Genomic DNA, 18,636 nt, shown 5'->3' on the forward strand with positions numbered 1-18,636 from the left:
TTTTGGCTGTGCCACACGGCTTATGGGAACCTGGGGATTGAATCCGCGCCATGGCAGTGACAACACCAAGTCCTAACCACTGGACTGTCAGGGAATTCCCCTCAGAAGCTTTCTGGAAGGTGAAGGAAAATGGACTGAAAAGGCAGCTCCTTGTCCAAGCCCGCAAAGCTTTGGGGGCAGGTCAGGGTCAGAAATTGGACCTCCTGACTACCCGCCTTTTGCTGCATTAGAGTTCGGAACTGACTGTTGCAGGGATGGGCTTTGCATATGTGCATCATGTTTCACTATTCCCATGATTTTTAAATCTGTGTTGACAGTCACTTCCCTTACAATTGGCTGGCTCCCCTCTACTCTGTCTTAACCTAGATGGGCTCTCCCTGTCTACCCTTGGTCCTGTAGCGTAGCTGAGAAACTTCTGCACCCCTGGGCCTGAATTTCTGGCTTCAGAGCCTTCCTGATGGGCAGAAAAAGGCCCATAACCATCACTGCTTCCACCTGCCCATGGGTCTGCCAGTGCCTTCTGATGGGCGTGACAGAGCCATCTCAAGTCTGGCTTTTTTGTCTCTACTGTGGGTACAGGGACCAGGGGGTGTCCCATAGCAGCTTCCGTTCCTGTTACTCCCCAGAGCCCAGGGTCATCTTCTGTCTTGATTTGCAAATCAAGCAAAACCTGTCCTGATGAAAGAGACAACACTCCCCATCTCCCTTTTCTCTCCTCTCTCCTCCTTCTCATGGTCAGATCAAAGATCTAAGGGAGAGGGTAATGTATCAATACTGAGAAGGACAAGGAATAACATGAGTTACAGTGGTGTACTTTTTTTCATCTGGGAAAATGGAGATAATCAGAGGACTGTTGTAAGTTGGTGTTTCTCAGCCCTGGCTACCCATCGGGGTCACCCAGAAGTTGATTTATTTATGTTTGGCTGCACTGGGTCTTTGTTGCTTTGTGCAGGCTTTCTCTAGTTGTGGCAAGTAGAGGGCTGCTCTTCATTGCGGAGCTTTGGCTTTTTATTGTGGTGGTGTCTCTTGTCGTGGAGCACAGACTCTAGGTGTGTGGGTTTCAGTAGTTACAACTTGAAGACTCTAAAGTACAAGCTAAGTAATTGTGACGCACGGGCTTAGATGTTCTGCTCCACGTGGAATCTTCCTGGACCAGGAATCGAACCTGTGTCCCCTGAATTGGAAGGTGGATTCTTATCCACTGCACCACCAGGAAGGTCCCAGAAAGTTTTTTAAAAATATCTTGATTCCCAGTCCGAGGAAATCAGAAGCTCTGGAGGTGGGATCCAGGCAGCAGTAACTTTATGATTTCCCCAGTGATTCTGGTGTGCCACCAGGGTTGAGAACCCCTGCTCTAAGGATGAATAAGTTGATGAATTGCTTAAAATGAAGATAAACCCAAAATTGACTGTGCATTGGAATCATCAGAGAGTAGGGTGGGGTGGGGATGTGTGTTAAAATTGCACTGATGCCCTGGCCACACATTGCAGTCCATGTAAATCAGTGACTTATTTCTGCCTTCACATGAGCAACAAACTAATAACAGTACTACTAGTCGCCATTTATTAGATTTGCCTGCAGGCCAATGTGATGTATTTTTTTTTTTAATTAAAAAAATATTTATTTATTTACTTGACTGTGCTGGGTCTTAGTGGCAGCATATGGGGTCTTTTAGTTGTGGCCTGTGGAATCTAGTTCCCTGACCAAGGATTGAACCTGGGCCCCCTACATTGGGAGCATGGAGTCTTAGCCACTGGACTGTCAGGGAAGTCCCCCGTGACGAGACATATTTCCAGTCCTCACAGTTCCTTGGCCGGGAATCACAGTTCCCATTTTACAGATGAGGAAACTGATGCACAGAGGGGGTGACCACTGGCCCCAGGTGACAGTGTAGGTCTCCTGAGACCAGGCCTGTCTGACCTGGAAGCCTGCTCCTTCTGCCCAGGGCTGGCCTGGTGGAGCATATACTCTGTGCATTCCAGTACTTGCTCAAGGAGAGAGGAAACCAGCGAGTGGCCTTGGCTCCCTTTGAGGCTCCCCAGGGCAAGTTGAGCGGAGGACCCTTGTCTTGCAAAGAGAGGGAAGATGAGTGGCATTGGCTGGCATTTGGCTCTGTGTTAGTCATCCACTCTCAAAATACCTCCTTTTGGCAGGAGGAGGATGCCTGCTCGTGTTAGGCCTGACCCCAGTCACCTCTCGTTGCCTCAGCTGCTCTCACAGAGAGAACGCTCAAAAGCAAACACTCATTTGCTTTTTGAGAGTTAGAGGAATTTTTCAGGCATGTGATACAGAAAAATGCCTCTGTTTCCCTCTGAGGAGAAGGTAAGCTTTTTTGTCAAGGTGATCTGAAATATTCAGCTCTGCTTTGTAAAAATCCTCTGCCTCCACCTCTGTGCTCCATAAGCTTAAACAAATAGTTTAAAATCCTTACACTTTGGTTTTCATCCCTCATGGCTGCTGATCCCAGACTCCTTGAGGTGTCAGGGAGGAGGGGAGCATGGCTGTCCTGACTCGGAGACGCATAGCTGCCTGGGACTCGAGGCTTTGCCAAGTGTTTGCTGGTACCTGCTAAGGGACCTGATGTCCCAAGGCCCAGAGCCGCTCCCAGGGACCAGAGATCTTGCTGAGTGTGTTCCCTCTGACTTTGGGAGGCCTGATTTAACCCCACTTGCATCAGCCCCTCATATGTAGACAGCCTAGAACCAGTATTTGGGGCATAAATAGCCGAAATTTTAGAGTTGGCAGACAGCGTGCTATATACATGGCTCCACAAAGCCTTCCAGCCCAGCCGCTGGAGCCCTCTCCCTCCCCAGAGCTCCATCTGTACCTGATGTCTGAGTCTTTGGTCCCTGCCCCTTGCTGTCGAGGCAGAGCCTGGCACAGAGTACAGAGTACATGCTTAGGTAGCACTGGGTAAAGGGGGGAAGAGGGGATGGAGGCATGTGTGAACAGGTGTTTGGTGACATCTCTCCGATGGTTGCCATAGAAAGCTATTTAAGTGTTGGCATCTCTTATTCCTTAATTGCTCTACTTGAGGGTCTGTTTTTTTGATCACTTGGGTTTATTCTGAAGCTGTCTCTCTGAGGATTATTCTAGTAATGGAGTGATTCAGATGTACTACTAGTTTCTGAGGCTGAGGCAAACATAGTAAGTCCCCTAATACGAACCTTCAAGTTGCAAACTTTCAAAGATGCAGACCTGCGTCCCATCAGTGTCGAGTGTGAGTGACACTGCAGCTTGCCCTCCATCTCCTGTTGCTGACGATCCTTCAGCTCTACCCTCTCCCACCTCCTCTCTCTCCTCTAGTCAGTAACTCTTCTTGCCTGTTCACTCAAGGCCAGCCCCTGTATACCAGCTGTTGTACTGCACTACTGTACTTTTCTAGGTACTGTAGTGTAAGACTAAAAATGTTTTCTTTATTTGTTGTTTTTTATGTGTTATTTGTGTGAAAAGTATTATAAACCTATTACAGTTCAGTACTATATAGCTGATTGTGTTAGTCAGGTACCTAGGCTAACTTTTTTAGACTTACAGACAAAATGGGTTTACGAACACGCTTTTGAAATGGAACTCATTCTTATGTAGGGGACTTACTGTATCCAGAGCACTTCCTTGTGTGTGACTTTTACCCCAGCACTACTATGAGAGTACATCCAAAATGTGGAGTCTGGCAGCCCCTTGTTAAGCCATTAAGCTGAACCTTAAATTTTTTATGGTTTTTGTCTCAAGCAGTAGGTATTGTGGGTGTCAGGAAAACCTGGGACACTGGGGGAAGGGGAATGGGAGGATCCCCAGGAGGGTGGCCATTGGGTAGTCTCCAAAGACTGAGAGTGGCCCCCAGTGATTGTCTTAACCTCACCCCCAGTGATGGTGAAGGCCGCTGCCCTTCCCTGTGTGGAGGGGGCTGCCTTTAGAGCACTCAGGGAGGCTGACCTGGGGCCACCTGCCACTTTGGCAGGTTTCTGCATACAGGTTTCTCAGGAGGCAGGTAAGGTGGTCTAGTATTCCCATCTCTTTAAGACTTTTCCAGTTTGTTGTGATCCACATAGTCAAAGGCTTAGGTGTCCTCAGTGAAGCAGCAGTAGATGTTTTTCTGGAGTTCTCTTGCTTTTTCTTGATCCAACAGATACTGACAATTTAATCTCTGGTTCCTCTGCCTTTTCTAAATCCAGCTTGTGCATCTGGAAGTTCTTAGTTCACATACTGCTAAAGCCTAGCTTGAAGGATTTTGAGCATTACCTTGCTAGCATGTGAAATGAGCACAATTGTACAGTAGTTTGAACATTCTTTGGTGTTTCCTTTCTTTGAGGTCAGGATGAAAACTGACCTTCTCCAGTCCTGTGGCCACTGCTGAGTTTTCTGTTTGCACTATTTCATGGATGCTGTCTAGGTCCCTGGAGTGAAGGATTCAGGCTCAGCCCTGAAGGGCACTAGGCATAGTCTTGACTCCTTCACCTGCCTTAGCAGCTTTGTGAACAGTGGGCAGGGTCCTCGGCTCTTTGGTCTGGCTTTGCCATTAACTCTGTGATGACCTTGGGTGAGTCACTTGATGTCTCTTGTGCCTGTTTCCTAATACCTTACAATTCTCTGGTGCTATCTGGGCTTCCCTGGTAATTCAGCTGGTAAAGAATCCACCTGCAATGCAGGAGACCCTGGTTCAATTCCTGGGTTGGGAAGATCCACTGGAGAAGGCATAGGCTACCCACTCCAGTATTCTTGGGCTTGCCTGGTGGCTCAGCTGGTAAAGAATCCACCTGCAATGCAGGAAACCTGGATTTGATCCCTGGGTTGATAAGATCCCCTGGAGAAGAGAACGGCTACCTACTCCAGTATTCTGGCCTGGAAAATTCCATGGACTATCTGTCTTCTAACCATGACAAAGACCCACCGTGGTTACTAACAATGTTAGGCTGCCTCCACCCCATCCCCACTTCCATCGGGATCCCCCCAGCCCCGCTGGCATAGCCTCTGGCCTTGTCTTTAAGTGCTTCAGCCTGGTGTTTGCTCTGTCTTATTGTCGGAGCCACTACCTGGCTCGAGTCAGGTAATTGAGGTTTTATTTGTTGGGAAGGGTTGGAAACCAAGGTGCAAACATGAGACTAGAGAGGTGCTTTGTCTCCTTATAATTGTAAATAGATGAGTTTGTACTTGCTTCCAGATAAGGGAGGCCCAAACAGATGATTGTTACTATTAGTAGTCTGACCGCGCTGACCGTTTTTACTATTCATTCATTCATTCATTCCATACCTTGTGGCTTGTAGGATCTTAGTTCCTTGACCACGAATCATATCTGTACCCCTTGTAGTGGAAGTTCAGAGTCTTAACCACTGGACCATCAGGGAAGTCCTGCTTTTCCTTTAAAATCTTTCCATTAAGTAGTATAAACCTCTGGACCTTGTGATTTCATCTGGTGAATACAAGACAGAGGTTCTAGCTGAAGTTGTGTCATCTGGATCAAACCAGTAGCCTTTCAGGGCCTCAGTGTTCCCATCTGTACACTGGGAATGACAATACTACCATTCCTTCCTAGTACAAGGTAAAGGATTCATAGGAACAGAAGGGGAGCCCAGAACTTTCTCTGTCTCTGGATGATGGCCAGGTGGGGATCCCGGCTGATGACATGACTTATCCTGCCCTGGAAGAAGGAGTTGCTGTGGCCGGGGGGTGGCGGCCAGGTCACCTCTCCCATGACCGCAGTGATGACCTCATTGTGTGTGTCTGTGTCCCCGCAGCGGCCAGTTCGCCATTGTGAAGAAGTGCCGGGAGAAGAGCACAGGGCTGGAGTACGCGGCCAAGTTCATCAAGAAGCGGCAGAGCCCGGCCAGCCGGCGGGGCGTGTGCCGGGAGGAGATTGAGCGGGAGGTGAGCATCCTGCGGCAGGTGCTGCACCCCAACGTCATCACGCTGCACGACGTCTTCGAGAACCGCACCGACGTGGTGCTCATCCTCGAGCTGTGAGTGGGAGCCTGGGACCCGGTGGGCAGCAGGCTTGGGGCCGGGGGGAGGAGGGAGTCCAGCCACAGGCCCCAGAGGGAGCAGCAACCTGCCGGCCAGAAGCTCAACCCGGAGGAGATGAAGTCAGTAGGGGACGGTTACCCTCAGTTACCAGCTCCTCCGGAACCCAGGCAGCAGAGACTGAGGGCCAGGGTCTAGGTCTGGCTTTCACTGGACCCTGGAGATCAAACGGAAGAAGTGGCCAGCGCTGGGGTCCTTTCCTGGCTGCTGAGCATGTTAGAGGGTGGACGAGGGGAGCAGGAGAGCCATTAAAGAGAGTCTGTTTTTCAGAGAAGAACAAGCACCCTCCCAGCTCTGTGAAGCCCTTCCCCAGCCCCTCCCCAGGAAAGCCCTGCCTTTGTACTGTGTCTGATGCCGTGATTATTATTGTGCATGCATGCTTAGTCGCTCAGTTGTGTCCCACTCTGTGCAACCCCATGAACTGTATATAGCCCGCCAGGCTCCTCTGTCTATGGGATTCTCCAGGCAAGAATACTGGTTATTGTAGTAACAGTTATTTAGAGAGCTCTGCTGTAAGCCAAGGTCCTTTGTGCTAGTCATCTTGTTCAGTTTTCAAAGAAGCTGTGTTGAGGGAAGTGTTCTACTTACCCTGAGAGGACTTTGTATTCACTTTGCCAAGAATGTCTATTATCTCATTTAATCCTTATCTCCGTGTGATAGGATCACTGTAACATGTGATCTCCGTGTTACAGTCAAGAACACTGAAGTCCAGTCACTTATTAGATCCTACAGCCAGGAAGTAGCAGGACCAGGGCTGGGGCCACACTGCTTGTGTATGTGAGGTGGGATGGCCTCGGGCTGGGGCTGCTGGGGAAGCCTTCATTCCAAGTCTGGTGAAATTTGGATGGGTGATACCAAGACTCCAGGGTTTGGTCGGGCACCTGATGCCTCTCCTCGAGACAAGTCCATGGACTGGGGATGTGGGGCTCTGACGGACCATAGAGTTTGAGCTGGACTGTGGCACAAGTGGCAATGGCTGTGTCCAGTCAAGCAGCAAGACCCCGTGTTGGGAGTGTTCTGAGCCTCATAGGCGTGAGGCATCTCCCAGTGAGCAGAGGAGTGGTGTCATTTGTCTCAGCAGCCCCTGACTTTGTGACCTGGGGCAAGTTACCTCACACCTCTGAGCTTCAGCTCTCATCTGTAAAGCTGGCAGACATCCTTAACCCACCTGCAGGTTGGGTGGGCCACCTGACTTTGGAGACCATTCTAATTTGAGAACGTGCTCTGGTGTTGCCAGGCTATAGATTTATGTAGCAGATGGGCATTTGCATACTCTTGCACTGGATTCTTAAATTATCCAACTCAACATTCCAGTGCACACAATCACCCATGCTTTTCCCTCCTCTAACTTCCAAAGTCCTCCTTGTCTCTCCCAGGGACCTCTCAGCCAGCTGGACTAGTCACTGTACACACCTGCCTGGTTCAGACAAGCCTGAGGGGGTTCCTCCAGGATGGCCCGAGGTGTGACGTGTCCCAAGGCTAAGGGTCAGCAGATGGCACTCTGGTTCCCAGCACAGAGTGACAAGCCCGCCTTTGCTGGGAGAGCCAGGCAATTTCTTTAAGTCTGTTGCCCAAAAAACCTTATAGCAACCAAAAAAGAAATTATATTCAGAAGCCAACCACCCAAACACTGCCATTTATGTGTCCCCGTGGCTCCTCTCAGTCTTTATCTGTTTGTGTACAATCTTTGTACTTGTACAGTTTCCTGTTCTGCTCCCCCTCCCCCATTAAATTCATAATGCCATGAACAGCTTTTTTCCTTTCCACTGACTGTATCATGTTTCCTTGAATTATATACATGTATCTCCTTGTTGTAGGACATTTGATTTTTCAGTTTCTAACCGTTATAGATTTTATTGCCATAAAGCAACTTTCTTCTCATATTTTCCCATTTTCTTTTGAATTAGTTTTTTTTTAGATAAATTCTCAGGAATGGAGTGACCAAGCTGATATTTTTAGGCTCTTGGTGTCCTCACCAAGGACAGTCTTGGCTAACGAGTACCACCTGCAACATGGGAATATCCCATCTCCCTGCAGCCTTGCCAACCCTGGGGCATTTGTTTTAAAGCAGGGTTCATTATTTATTGTCTTTCCCTCTATATATTGAATATATATATATTTGTTTTGTGTACATATATATATTGTGTGTATATATATTTTTTGGGGTGGGGGAGCCACCTTAGTTCCCAGACCAGGGATCCAACCCATGCCCCCTACAGTGGAAGTGTGGAGTCCTAACCACTGGACAGCCAGGGAATTCCCAAGTCCTTTATAGTTACTAAACGATGTTTGGTTTTTGGTTTTTTTTTTTGGTCATTTTAATTGGCATTTCTGTCATTGCTGGAGAAGTTGTCTGTTACTCTCTGTTTGTAGAACCCTAGGAGTTAGGGTCTAGGATGTTCTTGACTTGTCCCTGTTTCTCCAAGCAGGTCACGGCCATTTCTCCAGCCATGGTTCACAAGCAGTTACGTGCCCTCTTGCCGTGAGCCATCACCACCTGGAACATTGTCGTCATACCAGTACTCCTGTGGTCTGCTTGAGCTGCTCTGTTTGTGAAGCTCTGTCTGTTCATAGTTTCTCTTTCTCCTCCTTTACTCTCAAGCTGTCTCACTATCTCAGGGTGCCAATCTGTGGTGCTAGGGATTGCTAAGACAGTGTCTCAGCCTTGTGTGAGCAGGGTCTGAGAGAAGGACCTTCCAGGAGAAAAGGGCTTTAAAAATATCGTTATTTATTTGGCTGCATTGGGTCTTCGTTGCAGCACTTGGGATCTTCATTGTGGTACCCAGGACCTCTCATTGTGGTGCATGGACTCTATAGATGTGGCTCACAGGCTTTAGTTTCTCCACCACACGTGGAATCTTAGTTCCCTGACCAGGGATCGAACCCGTGTCCCCTGCATTGCAAGGCAGATTTCTTAACCCTGGACCACCAGGGAAGTCCCTTTCTGTGGGCTTCTGTGTGTGACCTTGGTGACCACTGTTGAGCTGCTCAGGAGCCTTCAGCCTTCTGGTCCTCACTGTGCCCTACTAGGTTCATGGGTTTGCCTGATACTTAAACACAGGTGTCAGAGCCCATCTACTCAGTTGAAGTTTGCAGATTTTGTGGGTGGAGTTACCTCTCAGCACTGTTTTCTGGTACAGGGCTTCCTCCTGCTTCCTGCTGAAGTGGCCAGTGCTAAGTCCCCTTCAGCTGTTATTACCCCGTCCATGACGGCCAGTGCTGCAGCCACCTCTCACAGGACTGATGAAAGCAGGGATGGGAAAGGTATATCTATCCATATAAATTGGCTTTGCCTGAAGGAGGGCATGGCAACCCACTCCAGTATTCTTGCCTGGAGAATCCCATGGACAGAGGAGCCTGGCGGGCTACAGTCCATGGGGTCACAAAGAGTTGGACACGACTGAGTGACTTAGCACAGTACAGCACATAGTTGACTTCTGCAGGGTGTAAAGAATATTTGCAAACTCTCAAGAAATTAACTCATGTCACATGTGGAGCTGACTTTGAAAAATGTAGGTCTGCTCTGGGAGGTTTGGGCAGCCCTCCCATCCCAGGCTCCTGACCCCTCTGGGGCCCCCTTGACTCCAGGCTAGTGGAAAGTGATACCTCAGTGGGTGCATTGAGTCCTGGGGACTGGGAGCAGAGCAGAGGCCAGGCTGTTAGGTTTTTCTTTTCCTCTCTAAGTTAAATCGTTTAGGGATGTGAGAGGAGAGAAGCTTGGGTGGAGGTGGGGTGACTCCAGGGCAGAGGCCTTGGAGCTGAGAAGCTCTGGGGAGAAACTACATTGCGAGGATAACAGCTGGGTTGAAACAAAACCCAGCCTTCTTGAAACCCTTGAGAAGACATGCCTGAGAATTGATGCAAGTGTTCCCAGCCTGGGTGTCAGGGCTGGGACCGTCACCCCAGCAGGCTTATCAGCCTCCCACTTTCTAAGTCTTTAGGGGCAATTCTAAGGGCCACCATAGCTTTTCCTCTCTTCATCCAAAGGAGACCATGTCTGTCTGGGTCTCTTATCCAGATCACACTTTCAGGTAGAGCAGCTAATTATTGACCCCCCACCCCAAGTCCTCACCCAACCAGGGCCTTTACATCAGTAACTTTGGGTGACAGGACACATCTCTATTATCATGATATTCTTTTACCTTTATGCAGCATTCAGTTTAAGGTAGGAAGGGCAGTTTATGCCCAAGGTCACAGCCTCCCATGACCCAGCAAGCCTGCAAGTATGAAAACGAAGACTGGGCTCGGTCCTGTGTGTTCCCAAGGGACACTGTGGATTGGAAAATTTGCAAAGGACTCCGACAGGTCTCTTGCAAATGCCAAGGTTTCACTTCTCTATGATATAGAATATTCTGTGCCATATTAATGTTTTCTTTTATTTTTAAGTTTTATTTTATTTTTTGGCCACACCTTGAAGCTTGTGGGAATGGAAACCATGCCCCCTGCATTGGGAGTGCAGAGTCTTAACCACTGGACTGCCAGTGAAGTCTTGCTGTGTTGCTATTTTAAATGTCTTATTTCTTTCCTTTGTTCTTTTATTAATCCACCTTCTCTTGAATGTCTTTCTCGCACACAGTGCTGTGAGAGCAAAAGGTAATGTAGCCGGGGAGAGAACCAGCCAGACACTGACAGCCCAGGGTGAGAGGGCACTCTTGCAGCTGGACGGGGATGTCAGAGGATAGCCCAGGGCTTGGGGTGGCTTTGAGTTTTCCTTTTCTCATCAGCAGTGATTTTATACCAAGATGCTTAAGCTAAGGTTTAGTTTCAGTTTTTCAAGTTGTAATACTTCATAGGTGTTGCTGTGTATTCCCTATATATCATGGCATGTCCAGTTGTTCTGCTTTTCCTGATGCTAAGATTGATGAATGGGTCAATATATGGATATTTTTAAAGAAAGGAGAAAAGATTTTGAGGCTCTTTAATTAGGATGGACTAGGTGACAGGACGTGAATGATTCCCAAAATGGACAGAAGCCATTCAGAAATCATTTGAGGTCTCATATGGTATAGTGGTTGAGAGTCATTCTGCTTGGGTTTGAATCTTGATTCTACCACTTACTGACTGTTTGACCTTGGACACGTGACTTAACCTCTCTGAGCCTGTCTCTTCAACTGTGAGATAGCAAAATAATAGTCCTTTAGCTCATAGGGTGTTGTGATGATTAAATGAGATAATGTGCAACAAGTATACATAATGCTCCAAGTATTCAATGACTATCAGTTACCATTATTGATGTTGCTATTATTATAAAAATACAGGTTCTGAGGCCTTGCTGCTAGAGAATCTAATTTGGTAGGGTCAGTGGTAGGACCTGAAAATATGCATGTTAAACAAGTTTTCCAGGTGATCCTGAATTTCCAGATCCCCTGGCCCTGATCCCTTCCTGAGGTCTTTTCCTGGGGTGAGCATTGACTATGTCCCAGCTCCTGAGATGTGCGTGCCGGCTGGATACCTCAGCATGCATCAGCGGCCAAACAAGCCCAGTAGGACTGCCAGATTTAGCAAATAAAAATCTCTCATTTTGTCTGGCAACCCTAAATCCCGAATTCAGGTAAAACTGTAAACTAGTTTTTACAGGGGAGATTCTTTTTGCTCTGTTGGTCTCTCTTCCTGCCACATCAACCATAACGTACTGGAAAGTAGAGTGTGAGGACAAAAGCAGTATTTTAGAGTTTTTAAAGATGAATATAAAGGATGGATCTTGATGGTTAAGGTAGGGACATGCCTTTGAAAAGGTCATGCCTTCTATAAAGTCACAGAAAGGGGCTTTGGGAACAGTCATGGTCAGTCTGCCCATTTTGCAGGTGAGGAAACTGAGGCCTGCCTAGAGGAGGCGGGGCAGGGAGTTGTCCAAAGCCAGTGGCAGGGGCGGACGGGACACTAAGTCTCCATTTTCTGCCCCAGCATGTGTTCCTCTTTGTCATCCCACATAGCGCTTGCTTCTGTCCTCGGTCACCTCCGTTGTGTGGTAGGAAGGGAGCACCCAGGGTAACCAGGGACCTGAGCCTAGAGTGTTAGCAGAGGCCCTTTTGCTGTCACCTGAGGGTTCTGTCTCTTGTGATCCAAAGGGAGGAACACAGCAAGTAGAAGTAGCAGCACAGTCAGCCCTGTGCTGGCTGGACTGAGGCCGAGAGGTGGGTGAGGGGGTTCTGCCCCGCAGGTTTCCTGGGGGCAGGGGCAGGGGCAGGGGCTTGGGCTTCTGGCACATGGGGCTGACTGGGCCTGGGCCCTCCCTACCGGTGTCTTGCAGAGTGTCCGGAGGAGAGCTCTTCGACTTCCTGGCCCAGAAGGAATCCCTGAGTGAGGAGGAGGCCACCAGCTTCATTAAGCAGATCCTGGAAGGGGTGAACTACCTTCATGCCAAGAAAATCGCTCACTTTGATCTCAAGGTCAGTGATGGGGGGAAGGGAAAAGAGTTAGTTCAGGAAGAATGGACCCAGTCTCTCCAAATGTCATTGCCAGGAGGGGTCGGCACTCACTTGACCTTCCTCCCTCATCTTACAGTTGAAGACTGAGCTCCTGGAAAAGAAATGATGACCCAGGAGCATCCCTATCCTGAGTTTCATTCCACAGATCAGGTTTTATTCATGTAGGGGCTGATGGCAAGAAGCTTCTGAATCAGACTACAGATACCTTATCTCTTTCAGGGAGCATTTGGGGTGTAATTTTAAAATAAGTGAGCCAAGGACAGGAAATGTGAAACAAAACCCATTTCACAAGACTGAACTTTTCAGTAACCAAGAGCTCACTCCCGAGCCAGCAGAGCTAGACGCATTCAGATGAGTACTGCTGAGGTTGCCTGGCGCCCTGGGCCCAGCACAGCGACCAGCATCCCTTGACCAGAGGTTGGAAATCTTAGAGCCCAGTGACCACTGGCTGCGTTCCCCCACCCCACCCCTTCCTGTAGCCATGAAACTGCTCCCAGGGGCCACTGATCATTTGTGGTCACTGGCATGCAGGGTCAAGAAAGTTCACTGTGACCACATAGAACTTAACAAAGCAAGAGTGTGGTCAGAGTCAAAGGACTGATTCCCATAGTAGCTGAGCTCAGTTTCATAGACTGTTGAGCCTTTACAGACAGGTGAAGCATAAAGATCCTCCAACCCGTGATCAGGGGGACCCACTTACTGGGGAGGAGACCCACTCATTTTGCTATGCAGAAATACCTGTGGTGTTTCAACCATTGCGCTGAGTACCTGGGTGTTGCTACAGGTACAAAATCAACTCAGGACTTCTCTGAGCTTAGTTCCTCTTTTCCAGGAACTTGTGCAGGAACCAGAAAAGCGAGATCAATAACTCTAAGTGCTGTGATAGAGGGAAGTACATGGAGGATGGGCGTCTAAATAAGAAAGAATCTAAGTCAGACTCTGGTGTCTAAGAGGACTTCTTGGAAGCGGTGGTATTTGAGTTGAATTTTGAAGGATTATCAGGCATTATCAGAGGGAAGGGCCTTCTAAGGAAGAGAGGTCAGCAGGTACATGGTCCTGAAATAGCATTCAGGCAAAGGTTGAATGTGCTGAATGGAGAACCTAGGGGACAGCAGGAGGCAGACTCAGGGAATGGGAACTAAGCCAAGGAATTTGAACTTTAAGAGATATGGGACCAGGTGAGCAGGGAGGTGAAGAGAGCAGATGTATATTTCAGAAAGATCCCTCTGAATGGGAGCACGGATAGAATGGGGACAGTAATCTGGGTGAGATGTGGCAAGTGCCAAATTAATTTGAGGAGGGATGGATTCAAGATCTTTTAAGGTTGCTCTGAAGATTGATTAGGTACCCAATTAGATGTGGGAGATGAGGGGGAGGGCAGAGTCCAGGATGACACCCAAGCGCTGGCTGGGGGTCCGGCCCAGAGAGGGTTTGGCATGCCTGGGGTCTCAGCAGCTGCACCAGGGCATGGGCTCACATCCCACACGTGGATTCCAGCCCAGTTGTTACTCTGCCCTGTGGGGTGACCTGCTGTGAGCCTCCCGTCCTTAGTCTAATTGTCACGGTATTTTGAATTCCTCCAACAGAAGACATCTTGCAGAGTCTCACTTGGGTGTCACAGAGTACAAGTCAGGGTCATCAAGGAGTGTGTGGCTTGGGTTGGCCTTTGGACCTCAGGATGATAATACACCAAGCAGGAAATGGGCTACCTGGATTCACCTGTGACTTCTTCCTATCCATAATGCTGTGGATAGTTGACTTATTTTCTGTGTTTTTTTCTGGCTCCAGGAGGTCCAGATGGTGTCCTTTAACACAAATGATAATACTTAGCTGTCAGAGTTGTAGAAATGAGACAGAAGCAGGATTAAGTGCTGGATACTAGATAGGTGCTCTGTAATAGTAGCTGGCATTGCTACTTCCCTTCCCACAACGGAGGAAAAGAAAACACAGCTCTTGTTTTGGGCCCTGCTAGAGTAGGAAATCCCATGGACCGAGGAGCCTGGTTGGCTACAGTCCATGGGGTCGCTAAGAGTCGGACACGACTGAAGCGACTTAACAGCAGCAGCAGCAGCAGCAGGAAAACAAAGCTTGCTAGTGCAGTTCGAAGTTGCCCAGCAGAGAGCTGAGCTTATTGTTAGGTGGGATTGCTGGTGGGGTATCTTGTCTGGCTCCTGGGCTCAACCTGGACGTTTTCCACAACCTGGAGACAGTCTGGATTTCTCCTGGGTGCATGTAGGGTGAGGATGCTGGTAATCCCCTCCCTGCCTCATATCCTTAGCATTATGTGGACTCTGAGCCTTCTGACTCCCCACCCATGGGTCCCTTGGCCCAAGCCCAGCTGGGCAACTTCAGAAGTGATGAATAGCTGGAACTCAGTGTGATTACCTCATGAGTGGCTAGACACTTCCTGGAGCCAGAATGTGAGTACGTGTTGGCTGGAACTTCCTGCCTGCTAGAGGGGCTCATGCAGAAGTTCCAGCTGGTGGCTTAGAGGGGACTTCGTAATTCCGTGTTATTTCTCACCATATACAATTCATTTTATATGAACACATTCCTCTTGCTGATTTTCCTTCTCCATGAGGGCTCTCAGCCTTCCTCTCCTCTTGTATTCTGTTACTTCTTGCCAAGTGAGTCAGGCTAGCTTAGCCGTCCCATGAATTCGGTCACCGTGTTATCTTCACGCCCCTGCTCATGAGCTGTTCTCCATGCTCACCTTCCAGCTGGAAGGAGCAGGTGATGGATGAGGGTCGGCTCTCTGGCCGGCCTTTGGAATAGGAATGACCTCTCCTCCCATGTCAGCCATTGTGCTAGTGCCAGGGATGGTGAGACTCTATTCCTGCTTATGATATACTCCCAGCCTTGTGGCAGAGAGCAGATGAATGGAAAGATTGATGTACAGTAAACAGTCTTGGTGAAAACAGATCATGGCATATTATTGCCTGGAAATCTGTGATGGATCCTTGTCACCCATAGGACAAATGAACCCATTCTCAGCATGGCATTCAGGCCTGTCTTGTACTGCCTGAGCCCCAGTTCTGGCCTCATCCCCCTTTCCCCATTCCAAAGCAAGAACCCCAGGCACCAAGATGACAGATAAATGTCCTGTTTCCCCCTCCTCCACTCTGTTCGTGCTGTTCACATCCAGGAAGCTACTAGTCTTCCTTTCCTGTGCCCGCAGACTTCCTGCTTGTCCTCCAGGCCCAAAAGAAACGCCATTTCCTCTGGGAAGCCTTTCCCATGCCTTGCCACCTCCCAGAGCGTAATGAAGAGCTAACCTGCTTCCTCGCTTCTTTTTCCCCTTGTACAGGATGCTTCCGCTGGGAGCATTTATCCCCATGCATGACTTTCTGCTCTTGTCTCTAGTGCAGTGCCTGACACATGAGTTACTCAGTGTTGGATGAATGAGTGAATGAAGGAATGAATGCTTTAGTAAGACAGGAGCACGCATGGATAGCACCTGGAAAAGGCAGACGAGGTTGTGGGCAGTTTTCAATTCCATGATGTGACATTTATTGAGGGACTGTTTATTATTCATTAAGGGCAGGGTGACAAACATCAATAAGATATGGCACCTGCCTTACAAGAACCCACCCTCTATGGGGAGATGGCCGCAGTGAGACTGGTGGCGAGGCCATCTGAAAAAAAGCTAACCACGACTCTCACCAAGAGACACTCACTTCCAAGGGGTAAGCTCTCTGCCTACGCAGAATGAACACCACCTCGACGCGTGTTATAAATCCACCGTGGACAGGCCTGTGGGCCTGAGTAGGTAGAGGGGTGCAGGTGGATGATGTTGCCCTGGACGTGGCACTGGGCTGACTGCCCCTTGTCCTGGGTAGCACCCAAGGTGCCATCTGGAGGATGGATACCAGAAAATGTGGCTCAACACCACCCAGGAACCTCACCCTGATACGTGACCCCATACCAATAAAGGCCTTGCAGAGGGTGTTTCTATGCGGTTTTCTGTGTATTTTGGATTTGGGAGTTTCCTCTCTGAGTATGGGTGTGTCTCTCCCATACTTCCCCATAGCCAACCTCAGAATTCAGAAATGGAAGGTGGTTCTCAGATCTGATGGGTATTTTAAGCAAGAAGAACACACCATGAGAACTGAATGAAATTGTATGCGAACCAGGAACCCAGAACTCAGAAGGGACTTTTTGATTTGCATAAACAGTGTTAGGAGGAGTGAATTCCTGAGCAAGATACTCCAATAATCTAAATTCCTCTATGCCCTGATCATCCTTTGAACTGTTTTTATGTTCATGATGTGTTGGTTCTGTTCATCAAGCTTTCATAACAATGATCCTATGTGTGTGTACGTGTGAAGTTACTTTGGTCACATCCGACTCTTTGTAACCCTATGGACTATAGCCCACCAGGTTCCTCTGTCCATGGGGTTCTCCAGGCAGGAATACTGGAGTGGGTGCCATTTCCTTCTCCAGGGACTCCTCCCAACTCAGGGACTGAACCCATGTCTCTTAAGTCTCCTACACTGGCAGGAGGGTTTTTTATCACTAGTGCCACCTGGGAAGCTAGTGATACTAGCTTGCTGCTGCTGCTGCTAAGTCGCTTCAGTTGTGTCCGACTCTGTGCGACCCCATAGACGGCAGCCCACTAGGCTCCCCCGTCCCTGGGATTCTCCAGGCAAGAACACTGGAGTGGGTTGCCATTTCCTTCTCCAGTGATACTAGCTTAATAGAACTTATTTATTAGAATTTCACCAATGTGCTTTTATTTTTATTTATTTATTTTGGCCATGTTGTTTGGCTTGTGGGATCTTAGTTCCCTGACCAGAGATTGAACCTGGGCCCCTATAGTGAAAGCTGCAAGTCCTAACCGCTGGACCACCAGGGAATTTCCACTAATAATGCTTTAAATGTACATGGTACTTTCTAGAATACAGCATTCTTACTCGTCTCTCCTTTCATTTGATTCTCATGGCTACCCACTGAGGTACAAGGTATTTTTACTTTTTATACATAAAGCACTTGAGATTAAGAGAGGTTAAATTACTTGTCCAAGACCACACAGGTATTAAATGACAGGTCTAGTACTTGAACTTCTGGAGAAGAGAATGGCAACCCACTCCAGTATTCTTGCCTGGAGGATTCCATGGACAGAGGAACCTGGCAGGCTCTGTGGGGTCGCAGAGTCGGGGACATGACTGAGTGATTAACACACAGTACTTGAACTTAGCCAGTGAGGAGACACTAAGCAAAGCTGAGTGTCACCAGCTTTTGTTTCACCAGATTCTAACGGCAAATTTTGTACTTGCTTGCATCCTGCCTTTTACACATAGTTAATCCAAAGGTCTGTGCTGTGCCATAAGTTTATCCTTTGCACAGCTAATTTTTCTTCTGTTTACATTGTTTTTTCTTTCTAATAGATTATTCCTCATACTTAAAAAATCAATCTGTGCTCTATTAACTACTATAAAATGTGCATGCATTTGAAAGTAGATCTTACAAGAGTAAGATGATTTCCATACTAAAACCCTGGAGCATAATACAGAGGTGAGACTTGGCAGTTTTTAAACCGTTTTTATGTATTTATTTTGACTGCGCTGGGCCTCTGTTGCTGCGCATGGGCTTTCTCTAGCTGCAGCGAGCAGGCTCTGCTCTCTGGTTGTGGTGTGGGAGCTGCTTCTCGTTGCAGTGGCTTCTCTTGTGGAGCACAGGCTCTAGGCATGTGGACTTCGGTGGCTGCAACTTGTGGGCTCATCACTTGTGGCGCATAGGCTTAGTTGCTCTGCAGCCTGTGGGATCTTGCCAGACCAGGGATCGAATCTGTGTCCCCCGCATTGGCAGGCAGATGTTCAACCACGGGACCACCAGGGAAGTTCAAGACTTGACAGTTTTGACTGTCAAGATAGGTTAGGGTGAGATTGAAAAGGTTTAGGGCAGACCAAGAAGTTTGTATAGGCAGTCACAGCCATGGAAGACTTTCCTGTCAATTTTTTTTTTTTTATGAAAACTTTTCAAAGCATTTGAAGGAACTGGAAGAATACAACTGGCACCATTATGCCTTTCTCCTCCCTTCAACATTTGGCCACATTTGCTTTACCTTTCTTTAAAACAGAAAAATATATTTTTATATTTGTATTTATATAAAAGCATAATTGGGCTTTCCTGGTGGCTGAGTGGGTAAAGAATCCACCTGCAATGTGGGAGACCTGAGTTCTATTCCTGTATT

General features: G+C 48.2%; 1 protein-coding gene across 1 annotated transcript in view; it reads left to right on the forward strand.

Annotated features, from left to right (window-relative positions):
* The window catches only part of DAPK2 (death associated protein kinase 2), a 135,445-nt gene that overhangs the window by 82,170 nt on the left and 34,639 nt on the right, over positions 1-18,636 (forward strand). The window contains exons 3-4 of the mRNA XM_061431028.1: positions 5,733-5,954; positions 12,266-12,404. Coding sequence (XP_061287012.1) covers positions 5,733-5,954; positions 12,266-12,404 — 361 coding nt within the window. The remainder of the gene's footprint in view (positions 1-5,732; positions 5,955-12,265; positions 12,405-18,636) is intronic.

The sequence above is a fragment of the Bos javanicus genome, chromosome 10 (genome assembly GCF_032452875.1).
Source record: "Bos javanicus breed banteng chromosome 10, ARS-OSU_banteng_1.0, whole genome shotgun sequence".
Taxonomy (NCBI): domain Eukaryota; kingdom Metazoa; phylum Chordata; class Mammalia; order Artiodactyla; family Bovidae; genus Bos; species Bos javanicus.